At 46.8% G+C, this 13,577-nt stretch overlaps 2 protein-coding genes across 7 annotated transcripts in view; one reads left to right on the top strand and one right to left on the bottom strand.

The window, feature by feature from the left end:
• N4BP2L2 (NEDD4 binding protein 2 like 2) overlaps positions 1-11,641 on the bottom strand; it is a 103,572-nt gene extending 91,931 nt beyond the window's left edge. For all 6 annotated transcript variants that reach the window (XM_090027852.1, XM_090027843.1, XM_090027860.1 and 3 more), the window contains exons 1-2: positions 11,506-11,641; positions 7,195-8,702 (exon numbers count right to left, since the gene is read on the bottom strand). In XM_090027852.1, coding sequence (XP_089883978.1) covers positions 7,195-8,702 — 1,508 coding nt within the window. In that variant the 5' untranslated portion in view covers positions 11,506-11,641. The remainder of the gene's footprint in view (positions 1-7,194; positions 8,703-11,505) is intronic.
• Positions 11,642-11,760: 119 nt separating this feature from the next.
• Positions 11,761-13,577, top strand: part of PDS5B (PDS5 cohesin associated factor B) — a 184,388-nt gene continuing 182,571 nt past the window's right edge. The window contains exon 1 of the mRNA XM_090027770.1: positions 11,761-11,779. The gene's annotated coding sequence lies outside the window, so the exon portion shown is untranslated. The remainder of the gene's footprint in view (positions 11,780-13,577) is intronic.

The raw sequence follows: 13,577 nt of genomic DNA, 5'->3' as shown, positions 1-13,577 counted from the left end.
AAGTCTGCAGGGAAGAAAGGGTGTTGAGGAGGTAAGGGATGTGGGGGGAGTAGATGGGGGCCCTCATGAGGAAGGGAGTGGGGCAGGGGCTGCCCAGCCAGGGCAGTGAATGTGACCCTGGGGCTGGGAGTGGGACAGAGCCATGGGCAGCACAAGGGGGTGGGGTGGCTCCCCGCCACTGCACATACCTCTGAGGGAGGGAGGGGGAGGATGTGTGTGGGGCAGAGGCTGCCTGCTATGGGGTCAGGGCCAGGGGCTGGGCTCAGCCAGACTGGACTCAGGGTGGGCTCAGCTGTGCAGGGCAGGCAGGTGGCTACAGGGAATTTTTGGGTGGCTATAGCCCACCAAGCTCCTGCCAGCCTCTGGTCCCGAGCCCACAGTGGGTATCTCGCCTCCATCCCATGCACAAATCTGGGGGGGGGGGGGGGGACACATGCCTCCCCTGCCTCTCCTAGGGTTGCGCACAGAGGCAGGGAGCCACCCCACCTCCCCACACCACTGCACTCCCCCTGACTAGCTGCTTGCAGCTCTGTCTGACTCCTGGTTCCGGGGTCACATTCACCAGCCTGGCTGGGCAGTGCCTGCCCCTGCCCCTGCCCCACTCCCTCACTCACAGTGGAGGCCTCAATCTTCCCCCACCATGCCCCTTCCCCTCACAGACTTACTGGCAGGGTGCTGCTCTCCACTCTGCCCGGTTGCATTCCTATAAATTGACTATTGGATCGGTATTGGCCAATACGGCTGATATCAGCCAATAATCAGCTATCAGTACTGGCCAAAAAAATCTTTATTGGTACACCCCTAATTTGTATGCCTGTTTTATTTACTTCCATTATTGTTGTATATCAGTTTAAAGTAACATTATTGTTTTTGTATACACACTGAAGCCAGGCATCACCAGTATGTGTCCATGCTTATTAAACTGCTTAAGTCTATATTACCGAATTATGGTGAAGTCTAGTTAGCTACTGCTTAGTGCAGGGACAGGGAATTATTTTGGGTAGAGGGTCGCTTACTGAGTTTCGGCAAGCCATTGAGGGCTGCATGACAGGCAGCCCAGGACAGATTAATATTAATTTTCTAATTTATATTAGAAATGTATTTGTCCACCCCTGGCTTAGTGCCTCAAAAGTAGACAGTGTAGCCAATGCTATAGAAACAAACCAGCATTAGCAGCATATGGGACAAAGCTTTCTGGGATACCCTACTGTTTAGAGAGTAGAAAAGAAAGAGAACTAGAAAAATCACAAAGAACTGAGAGCACAATCATGTGTTAGATTGTATACAATAACCACACACTTCTACAGATGTTTGGAATGATTATTTCACTATTGAAAATTTAGTTTCTACACAAGGGCCGTATTCTACCCTTTAACTTTGTCACGAGCATCAGGTCAGTTATAGATCATGTTAAAACTCAGTACACAGTAAAACATAAGTGCATAAGACCTGGCTTACAAAACTTTCAGAGTCACCAAAGCAAAAAGCCTCTTCAGTACCAAGCCAAGTCACAATGTTGGAACTCCTAAAAAGTGGACAATATATTTGATTTCTATGCTGCCTTCCCCCCAAAAAGTATCAGAACAGAATACAATAAAAATGAAGTAAAAACAATTATATAAAATAAATACTAAAACAATTCTCCAGAAAAGCCTCAAAGTTTAACCCCACCTGATAAAAGCCTAAATAGAAAGGTACTGTACACTGCTTCCAAAAAATGGTAAAGCTTGGGTTCCGGTGGTTCTCAAGGGGCATTGAGTTCTGGACCTGAGGAGTGACTACTCAGAATGACCCTTCCCCATGTATTTTTCTCAAGAAAATTTGGAGCACAGAAGGTACTTGTAGAAGGTGGCTGTCAGCTGACCTTAGGGATCATGATAGAACATAAGGGAAGAGATGGTTTCCTTGGGTACACAGGACTCAACCATTAAGACAGGGGTGTCAAACATACAACCCACACCACCATATCATCTAGCCCCTGGTGCCACCTATGGGTGCACTGGATGGCCCCATGTACTTGTACAGGACACTGGTTCCAGCTTGTGTTCCACAGCAGTAGATTGGTCACTTGCCTGTCTAGGTTGGTGCAGCATAGCCCTGCAGTGGCTGGAATAAGACTGTGCCATATGTGGTGCCCACTTTAGATGCAGAATGTGGAACTGTCTGTGGGTCTAGTCCGGCTTACAGACCAGTCCCTTGCCACTCATCTGACCTACAGGGCCAGAACAGTTTGACACCACCAATTTAAGCCTATATAGCTCAAGATCAGCACCTTGAGTTGCACCCAGAAAGCTTCTGTAACCCAATATAGACTCTGGGGCACTAAAGTAATGTGCACTCAGCAACCCACCACCCCACCAGAAAATACAGATCAGTTACATATCAAGACAAGACATAATGAGAATCTCAGTAATGAACTGAAGCCTCAGATATTAGCTACCTTAATGTACTGCTGTTTCATAGCTGTGGAATAGAAACCACAAAAAGTTCTGAAAGTCTGAGAATATCCTCTTCTAGAATTTCACGGAATTTAAACTCCAACAATTTCAGCATTCAAATATACTTGTTATTTTCATGCTGATTTGTTTAGTTGCCCCTAGTAGTATCTTGTCTATCAAGAATGAACACTTTTAGGAGTTCAAAAACAAAAGTAACACTTATATTGTACTAATGAACAGTGACACAAAAGCTAAATATGTTATAGGTGCTAAGTATGCATAAGGGAATATTATTTTGACAGACTGCTCTTCTTTTAAAGATAAAAAAAATAAGGAGAGGTTTCCTTCACTGCTTCTAATGCAGATGGAGAAGGAAAAAATATTTGCCAATAAATAGTAAGAATGGAGTGTTGTTATACTTGTAATGGTCCAGGAAGCATAAGAGGCAAAGATTTTTTGTGATCTCTTTCAAGACCAACAGTATAGTTGGAGAAATTACTGGACAATTTCACAATATGGTACAGTATCTTTACTATAATACTGACACAGCTATTTAAAAACAAGTCATTATGTAGTAAACAATAAAAACAGATTTAAAGGTAACAGTTATAGTCAAACACTGAACCCTACATGGAGACAAAATGATTTGTCTTTCATATCTTTTAATTATTTTTGACATTTTGTACACACAACTGAATGTGTACTCCTCTCTGCATACATTCAAAAATTGATGTTCCACATCACTGAAAAATTATTTTCTTCTGGTTTTGCATTGCTTTCTTAGATTTCAAATATATCCATGTCACTATATTTTGGCTGTTCTTCATACAACTAATTATCTGACCACATACTTTCACAGAGTAAGTACAAGAGGAATACATCCTTAATGATTAGTAACTCCTTCAAGAAAATGACACAGTTCTTAGCAAATATTACAATGTAGAATACCACTGCAAAACAGGCAAGTATTATACACAAGAAGTTAAGAGCAAGATTCCCCCCAAAAGTGCCATTCTTCCCTACCAATAACGTGAAAACTCATACTGTAGTCCATCTCATACAAGTCATATTGTATGATCCAATGATCCATCCCAGCATTAAAATCTATCCATTGCCAGAAGACAACAGTGAGAGTGCTAGTCTGGGACTTGGGAGACCAGGATCCAATTCTCTGCTTCACCACAGTCTTTCTAGAAGATCTCTGGCAACCTATATAATTTAGGTGCCTAAATCCATTTGTGGATCTGGACATTAGTCTGTCTTTGCCTCAGTTCAAATGGGAATGCATTTTCTTACCTTGCAAAAGAATACAAAACACTCAGATAATATGGTAATAGATCCTCTATAAGAAAATAAAGATACACACAAACACTATCAATGCAGAAAAGCAAAAACAAGAAGCCCATTAAATACATTCAGCACTGGTAACAGAGGTTTCCCCTTTAAGGAGGATAGGGTCAATTTCAGGTAGAAATGTGATTAAGATGACAACCTGTTCAACTTTTAAAATAAAACAGTGTGGTAACAAGTAAAATAAATCCAGTTTGTATTAAAAAGATCCATTAAACTGAATTGTGAAACTGGCTGTTTCAGGATTAGAAATCATCACATACTAAACATGCAAGTTTACAATTTTGGTGAATGAGTTGTGTTGAAAGTAGCTACAACTATTCTTCCTAAGCAAGTCATTCTTAATCTAGTGCATTTCATTAACTTGATAGAAAATTTGCTATTACCTGCAAGACTTCACATGGATTCACTAAACAAAGAGGGACTACAGGTTTCCCTCGATTTATGAGGGTTTGATTTATGCGAATTCACTCTTATGTGATTACCCTTTTGTATCTGAAATTCATTATATGCAAGGTAAATTTGCATATACAGTATGCGATTGGCATAGGCTGATTCTTATGTGATTGGCATAGGTGTGCTCTGCCCTCCCCCAAGCAGGTAGGTCTGAGTTTGTGAATGATGGGGAGGAGTGAAGGGAGGGGAAAGGGCTGTGGGGCTGGACCCCATTCACCTGCCCCTGAAGAGCCTGATGCTGCCGCTGGCTCAAGTCTGCAGTGGCTGCCAGCCCTAGCCTACTCTCGTCCGGCTACAGGTGGCTGCCCACCCTTGCTGCAGCTGCTCTGGGAGCACCCGATGCAAGTGGCTTGTAGCCACTGTGCTGTGCTGTGCCCCAAACCCCCTGGGGCTCCACTTCCCCTGGGGCATTGTGCCCCAAACCCCCCAGCATGGTGCAGCCCAGAGGCTGCAAGATGGCAGTATCCACCACTCCCAGGGCTGCAGCATGGGCAGGCAGCCACCTGCAGCTGGACGAGAGCAGGCTGGGGCCAGTGGCCGCTGCAGACTCGGCAGCCCCGCTCACCCCACCCCAAGTGTCGGGAAGAGCCTGGTGCAGCCACCAGCCTGAGTCTGCCACAGCCACTATCCCCGAGCCTGCAGCTGCCAGCCCCTGCTGCAGCCCTGGGAGCAGCGGACGCTGCCTGCTTGCAGACACTGGGCTCTGCCATGCTGGGGAGTTCGGGGCATGGTACCCCAGGGGAAGCGGAGCCCCAGGGAATTTGGGGCACAGTGCAGCCCAGCAGCTGCAAGCAGGCAGCTTCTGCCACTCCCAGGACTGTAACAGAGGCGAGCAGCCGGCTGCAGTGGGACGAGAGCAGGCTGGGGATGGCAGCCACTGTAGGCTTAGGCCAGCGGCAGCAGCAGGCTACTCCTGGCGCTCAGGGTGGGTTGAGTGGGGCTTCCACCCACCCCAAGAGCCAGGAAGAGCCCGGTGCTGCCCCTGTCACAGCCCCAGGAATGGGAGATACTGCCTGCTTGCAGCCACTGGGGTGCGTTGTGCCCCTCTCCCCACCACTCCCCTAGCCCCAGCTTTACTCCTTCCCTCCCTCCCTGCCCTGGGAACACATCCCTATCTGTTTCATTGTAAACTGGGTTCGTTTTATGCAAATTTATGTGCCATTCCATGGGAATGCATCTAGTGCTAAATAGAGGGAAACCCGTATTCACCAACATACAATGTAGTCAAAAACATTGTGTTCAACTCACACCTAAATATATAGTAGCATTTCATTTTAATGACAGAAAAACATGGATTTTGGGGTCTCTAATGAGAAAATTTAGGGTACCCCTCCCTTCTAATCAGAGAATTTGGGATGTTTAAACAGAAAAATCCAGGATCCATGGTAATGAACCAGGGAAGAAATAACCCCAACTCAATTATACATACAGGATGCTGAATTCTGAACTAGCTGTTACAACTCAGGAAAGAGACCTTGGAGTCACTGTAGGTGTCTCACTAAAAACATCAGGTCACAATGTGCCGCAGCAAGCAAAACACCAACAAAATGTTGGGCATCACTAAGAATGGAATTGAAAACAAAGCAGAGAACCTTATCATGCCATTATACACACCCATAACGTGCTCACATCTTGAATATTGTAAGTAAGTCAAGAAAACAAGATTTTGGATACTTAAGTGACCCTTGTCTGTAGAGGTGCATTGATACGTCGGTCCAATAGTGGATCGGTACAGATATAAAGAAAATTCTCTATATCAGATATTGGCCTCATGGGGCTGATAATTTGGCCAATAAATGCCATGCTGTGTGCAGCCACAGTACAACATAGAGCAGAGTTGGCAGAAAGGAGAGCTGCCTCCAGCTGGTAAGTCGGAATGGGAGGGGGGAGGGAAAGGGCATGGGGGGCAGATCAATGCCCACTGTGGTGAGGGAGGGGTCAGGGGTAGGCACTGCCCAGCCGGGGTGGGAGGAGGGGGGCACGGCTCATGAAGTGGGGGCAGCTCCCGACGTCGTTACTTGCACCCTGGGAGGGCGGGGGCAGGGGAGGAAGGGGAGGGGGCAGTGTGCGCCCCTGGATCTGCGCAATGAGGACTGCAGCTGCAGTGTGGAACTAGAGCCAGTGCTGTAAAGGGCTTTTCTGGCCGGGGGCTGGGTTTGGAGCAGGCTCCAGCAGTGCTGGGAGAAGGCTGCAGCCACCCCAAATTTTGCCGCAGCTCTGCTTCCAGCTCTGCACCACGGCCAGCATAGCCCTGACTTTTCCCGGCACTTGGGTGGAGGTGGGGCATTCAACCAGGACTGCACCAGGCAGTGGTGTGGCACTGGGAGAGGAGCTATGGCAAAATCTGGGGTAGCTGCAGCCTCCTCCCAGCAGTGCTGGAGCCCGCTCTGAGCCCAGCCCCCAGCAAATAAAGCTCCACACAGTGCTGGCTCTGGCTCCACCCCACAGCTGCAACCCACGCCATGCATGATTTGGGGGCACACACGCCCCTGCCCTCCTGGGATGCAAGCAGCAGCAACAGGAACTTCCCCCACCTCATGAGCTGCACCTCTGTCCTGCCTGTCCCTCCACCTGGCTGGGCAGCACCTGCCCCAGCCCCTCCCTCACTGTGGGGGTGTTGATCTGCCACCCCCTCGCCCCTTCCATCACTCTGGTCCTTACCATCTGATGGCAGCTGTATCACATATCAGATCAGTATCGGCCAATATGCCTCCTTAAATATTGGCTATTGGCATTGCCCCCCAAAATCTCTATCAGTGCACCCCATCTAATATTTACCAATACACCTCTTCCTAATTAGGGCCTCAATCCTGCAAAAATAATGTATGCTTAGGCAGTCCCACTGACTTCAAGGACATTATTCATTTGTGAATGTTCACCAGTTCAGAACCCTGAACACTGGAGGCTTACCTGGCCCTTAGTTTTTAACATAATTTTAAGATTTACTTACCGAGATACTGTTGTTTTCCCTGAACCAGGAAGGCCTCTTAAAATTAGGAGTAATTTTTGAGACCCACATAATTTTTCCTCTGGAAACTGCTGGAAAGAAAAACTGTGTTCGCCTTTGGTTTGGTAAATTTTAGTATCCTTCCAACAATCTTCTCTGGCTTCACTCAAATGATCATTCACAGGTATATCCTTGTCACTATATCCATTCCTGGAGACCTGAATATTATGGATATCAATATTACCAACATAGCTGCAATTCTGATCAGACAAAGGACTGTTCCAGTTAGCATGACTATTATTTCCATGGTAATCAGGAAACTTCTTATGAGAAGGGTGAACATCATGAGGATGAAAAGTATTTGGCTGATGTGGTGATGGCCTAATTGTTTGAAAAAGTAAGTGTTGGCTGAATCTAGGAGGAAGAGGACCCTGAGGTACTATGAAAGATTGTGTTGACTGCCATGCAGGCCTGAACTGAGGCACTGAAAAGTTCCAGAAGTTAGAACCCTTTTCTGGTTCAGGGTAATCCTCTTGTCCATTAGAAGGATTCTCAGCTCTCCAGCCATTTGTTTGATTGCCAAAATGTTGCTCATTGTCTATTCTCTGGCTACTCGTTTCATTTTCAAAACACCGTTCATTGTCTGTTCTCTGGCTACTTTGTTCATTACTGAAACACTGCTCGTTACCATAATGTGATTGTGTGCTAGTGTACCAGATACCTTGACCACAAGATGTCTGCTTGTAATTATGTTCTGTATAGTGCTCCTGAGAAGGCTGGCTTTCTTTTTCTTCTAAGTTATCTTCTAAATTATCAGTTTCAATCTGCTGAATTTCTTCATAAAATCGGTATAATTCATCATCTATTTCTTGTTTATCACAGGAGATGGCCTTTGTTTTCTTTACCCTTTCTTCCTCAGTTCTTCTGCCAAGTAATACATTTTGCTCCCCTCCACCTGTGCTAAGTTCAGCACAATCCTTGGTTTTATCCTGCTTGTTCTCAGTTTTGTAAATGGGTCCAATAAATGCTTTGCTTGTACTAAATTCCTCAACTGCCACCTCACCATCACTTACTTCAAACGATTTATTGCTTTCTTCCTTCACACTAGATTTATCAAGATAATCAGTTTTAGAAGTGCAATTATTTTTTGTTATCTCAGCATCATTTTTTGATACAAATGAAGGACTTGTGTTCTGGATGTTCTCTGAATCAGGAGATGTCATAAGCACAGGTTTATTATAAAGGGTTACTTCATTTGATAGCTCCAAATCAACTGTAGTTTCATTCTCCTGCTTTTGTGCTTCATGTTTGTCTTGGTTATCAAAGATGGATGAAGGTATCAAATCATTGGATGTTCTCCGAGTTCCTGTTTTCTCATGAGATCCTTGGAAATCATCATCACAAAGCTTAGCATAAATCTCTTCCTTTGATTTCATTTTTTTAGAATGTGGTTCAATTGTCATTTCATCTTGACACTCCAAGGGTCTTACTTTACATTCAGCATGAAGCATCTTAAAGAAAGAAAAACATAAATATTAACAGTATGTAAACCTTTACACAATAACATGCAGAAACAGAACCATACCTAAGAAAACTCCCCAAATAAGGAAATTAAGGTTAGGCTTAAATTAAATTACTTTTTTCAGCAGAGTTATAATAAAAATATATTACTGTAGAGTTTTTTGATACTAGCGATTAACTGTCTATGCTAAATTATTTTTAACAGTGAATTTAGTTTTGAAGAAATAAACCAGTAATTCTGAAAACTGAAGTTTTTAAGTTATCCACAGAACAGGTTCATTGTAGACATCAGCAGTGCAATCTTAATAACAACGATCTGTCCAATTTTCTTCTATAGGGAACAGTCCTAACAACTGCATAGTCAAGTTTCCATGTTCAATTTACTGGAGAGTTTGGTTAAGACTTACAATTGAACTAACACTTAGAGTCATAGTGGGAACACTTGTATGTGGAGGGAACTGCTTGAGACTCAGTAGTGCTCTAACTTCCATAGTGACTAAGACTAATCCATCTAAGTGACTAAGACTAATCCATAGGCTGGATCCCATGGGCAAGGTTGGTCAAGAAGCAAGATCCAGAATGGGGTCAATGCATGGTGTCAGACCGTGTGATCCAACATGCTGGCCCAGGCCCATGTACCAGATCCAGCTGCAATGCAACTCCATGTGCCAGATCCAGTCACAGAATGACCCCATAACCTGGCAAATGGGGCTGTGTCAAATTTACTGGCAGAGGAGCAGTGGCAGCATTAAATACCATGGCTCTGGAAGCCCCAAAGAGCTTAGAAACCAAGAAAACAGATGGGCATACAGAGGGAGCAAAAGGAAGCAATAAGACACCATGTCTTGGCACATAAGCATTTTCAAATCATGCTACTATCAATCCTCAGTGTCAACCAGTCATGTGAGTATGAAGTTACCATAGAGCTGTCTAACTGTCAGCTTGCAAGCTGCATATAGCCTGTGAGCAGTTAAACTGCAGACCCTAGGCTCCCACCCAATCAGCATTCCCCCCCAGTGCTACAATTGCAGCAGCTACCAGGGGCTCCATATTACAACCCCACCCCAGCCAATGGTTTCCCCTCCCTGCCCTTGCCCCTGCCCCCATCCCAAGAAATGGAGTAGAGCATGGCTCAGCTTTCAGTGCCAAGGAAGCCTGTAGTCTGGGCTGCCTGAATTGTGTGGTAGCATGCAGAAGCTTGCAGCTGGGGAACTAAGGGTGAGTTCAGGTTCCTGGGTGCTTGGTGCAGTAGCAAGGGCCTGGGGAACAATAGCAAAAGGTGCCCAAAACAGGAGGGAGGCATGGAGAGCAGCAGTGGGTGGGCATTTAGCAGAGCACACTGATGCTGGGAACAGCAGCATGGGAGTGTGTAGCACCACAGATATTTTCACGCAATATTGTATCTTAAATAGCTTGGAAATCAACACTTTAAATCCAAGGGACTTGTTTTTAGAAATGAAAGAAGGAACCCAGTTTGGTTTTTGCAGAAAAAGAAATGAGAGGTGGTATCTTCATGTAAACACTTGGGAATCTATTATACTAGACATGGAATAAAAACATACTGAAAAAAAGTAAGCATAAAAGCAAACCAAGCTTCAGGTGGAGTTTTATCCTTTTACAATAAAACCAGTAGAAGGTCAATACTGGCAGCATTAAACATCTACAGATCTAAGGCAGAGTCTATTACACTGTACAGAGCGCAACTATGGTGCGCTGACCCTATGGTGTGGTTCATTCAAAAATAGAAAAAACTTTTAATTACTTTCTAAGGTGGCTTTTCACTCTATCACATTCTATACCAGGAAGACTCATGCCACCTGAAACAGGGCTGCTTAATATGAACACTTTAACTTAAGAATTCTAAATTATGGGATTAAAAAAAAAGCAAAATGTATATTCCTACCAGATACCCTAAGAAGTACATTTTAGAAATCTCTCCGAATAAGCCCTTAACGGGACAGTTAAATAACATGCATGCTCTTCTCCAGACAAATGGCCTGGTAAACATGCTGACAGTCGTGGGATGGGAGTAAGAGGGCTGGCTTTTTTTTTTAAGCCTTCCTCAGAAGCACTGGGTGTTGGCTGCAGCCAAGGCTGGAGATGTTGACTGGGCTGTGCCAATGCTCCTGCTAGGACCTGACGCTGGAAGAGGCTCCTATCTAGAGGCTCTTGCTCCTCCACTCAGTGTCACACCAATCTCTGCACTGGGGCCAGGAAGGAATTTGATGCCATAGTCAGACTGGTACAGATTGCAGGGGGCTTTGCCTTCATCTGTCACAGGGGACATGGCCCCTGCCTGGGATCTCCTGAGGCACATTAGCAAACTTCATAAAAGCAGGACGGCGGCTACTGTGGTCCCCCTGCTTTACCTCTAGCAGGTTCGGGTGTTGTCTTAGGTGGTACGTGGCTAACCCGCATTTTTACAGAGAGCTTAGACTAGGAGGAGGTTTGGCCTTAGGTGGGGCCTGCACCAGCCGGGCCCCTGCCAGCCCCAGGGTCTCTCCGAAGGGCCTCCCGGCGCCTAGCCCAGACAAGGGAATTTCATCCCCACACCCAGGGGAGGAGGCCGCTGTCTGGGGGCATCGCAGCCCGCTCACGGGCCCCAGGCAATCCCGAGGCCTGACAGGGGGAGCAACGAGTCCACAGCAGGCGGCGGCTATGGCTCGGTCCCTGCTGGCAGGGGCAAAGCAACTCCCCCTCCCCCCGGCACCTCAGATGGGCTGGAGGGAGCCCCAGTCCCTGCAGGGAAACGCATCCCTCTCGGGGGTTAGAGGCCGCGGGGGTGGAACCAACCTCAGGCCACAAACACCAGCCGCCACCGGTGCCGCTGCCACCCGGGCCCCGCACGCTCCCGGCACTGGGGAGGGGAGGCTCCAAGCCAGCCCGTTCTCAAGATGGCGCCACGTCTCCCCGCCCCGCGCCTCCGGCGCCCGCACAGCTTCCAACTACAACTCCCAGAACCCCTCGCGGCAGAGCGGAGGCTGCTGGGAAGGGAAGGGGCCGTGTGCCTCATAATGGAGGAGTTGAAGGCAGCGGGGTAATGAGAAGTTCCCCGTTAACTTGAGAGGTCCGGGACTGCGCGCTTCCCTCTGCATGAGGCAGGGGTTTCTTAACCTGGGATGTTTAATTAGGGAGGTGTGGAGCTAGACAAGCTTTCGCGCTCGGGGCAGGCTTGGGCTGGTCAGGGAGCCAGGCGGGCTGAGGGAAGATTACGGTCTGTCGTCCAGGCAGAGATAGGTTTGAATGGCGTCGTGTAGTAGAGGGCGCACCCCTGTCCAATGCGCTGTGGAGAAGACCCCCTACCAGTCTTGTCATTAGCTTCTCAGTAGCCAGCTTCCAGTGGGAGGATTTTGGCTACATGCCTAGTTTATGGAAATGGGGCGCTCCTCGGTAGCTTGCTCCTGCGACTGTTGGCTAAGGGCAAGGGAGACTCCTGGGCAGCTGACCCCACCAGCTCTGCCCCGGGAGCAAGGGAGAGACCGCGGCTGCCTCAGGGCCCCTCCCCCACCGCCCGCTCCCACGCGCGGGTGCACGCGCCGGTGCAGAGCTGATGCCGGGGCTTCGGAGCCCGGCGCAGCTGTTCGGAGCCACCCTGCTGCAGCCGGCCCCAATTCTGGGTAGCTGCTGCCAGCCACAGAGCCTGAGCTGTTCCCAGCAGACAGCTAGGCTACTGCAAGCCCTGCTGGGAGCAGCCAACTCCAGCAGCTACCCAGAGCTGGGCCTTGCCATGGGGTGCAGAGCAAAATGGCCTCATGTGCCATGCTCTGCACACAGGCTGGGGGGTTGCCAGCCCCTACCCTAGGTTGAAAAGTCTGGGGAGGAGGATACTTGTGAGTTGTAGCACCACATATAGTGTTTCAACGATTGAGTTTTGCTCAGTTGCCAGTATTTGGAACTGATTTGACTTATTTGACCTGAAATAAGAAAAAATTTCCAGAACAAAGGCAAAAAAAAATTAGCAGAAGAAAAGCAGCTGATTGTTGGGAAATCAAGGCCTATGGAAAAGGAGGAGGGTGGTTCTTACTTTTTGTGTGTGGGGAGAAGTCAGGAATTGGATAAAATATAATGTGCCATAAACCTGGTATCACTGTTTAGTCCTTACTTCTTGGTGTTCAGCTGACATGCCTTTTTATTCCCAACATTTCCTTTGAAATGCAGTAGGTAGATTTCCCTTGAACAGGAAAGTAGTGAGGTTAGAGAGGGAGTGGTTATGTGAGAAATATGCTCCTAATGGTGTGTGTATGTCTGTTTCCTCTATATTTTCTGTGAGGGTTCATTCTGGTGCATAGTTGGCTGTTCAGTTTCATCCACATTGTTGCCATGAGGGCATGTGGTACATTAGAGCAGGTATATCACATTTTGCGAGAGGCATGGAGAAACTCGCTCCTAGGGAGTGACTGATCTCCCTGTATAGAGAGAATTTGTCTCCCATATGTGCTGGGTGGAAGGATTTTGCTGCATGTTAGCAATCACTCAGGGCTGTGGTTTCAGTTTCAGCTTGCTGGGATCTTGGCAAGTGACCAGGCTTCAGTTTTCTAAATAATGCATTTGTTTAAAATATTGCTGCTTTACTTTTGGCTTTAAGAAGTGGAAAATAGAGTAAATTTTTCTCACTAGATGAATATTGCTGCCTTTCCACTTTCCTGCACAGACCACCCAGGTATACTCTGTTGTATTTGGAAGTTTTCTGAGACTTGATTGTTGTACTTTAGTTTTGTTTACTAAGGAACTTTGATCTTCTGTTGTTTTTCTTACAAAAGAAAAACTAAACGGGAAGATCCTGGTTTGTAACATGCCTGGCAAGTGTTAAGTTGAATACTGTGCAGTTTTCTTCTCTGTGGCAGATTAAAGTAAAAACACGGTTT

The sequence above is a fragment of the Crocodylus siamensis genome, chromosome 1 (assembly GCF_052110815.1).
Source record: "Crocodylus siamensis isolate JL-2025a chromosome 1, ASM5211081v1, whole genome shotgun sequence".
NCBI lineage: Eukaryota > Metazoa > Chordata > Crocodylia > Crocodylidae > Crocodylus > Crocodylus siamensis.
The sequence above is the reverse complement of the archived record's forward strand: the minus strand, read 5'-3'. Positions and strand labels throughout refer to the sequence as shown.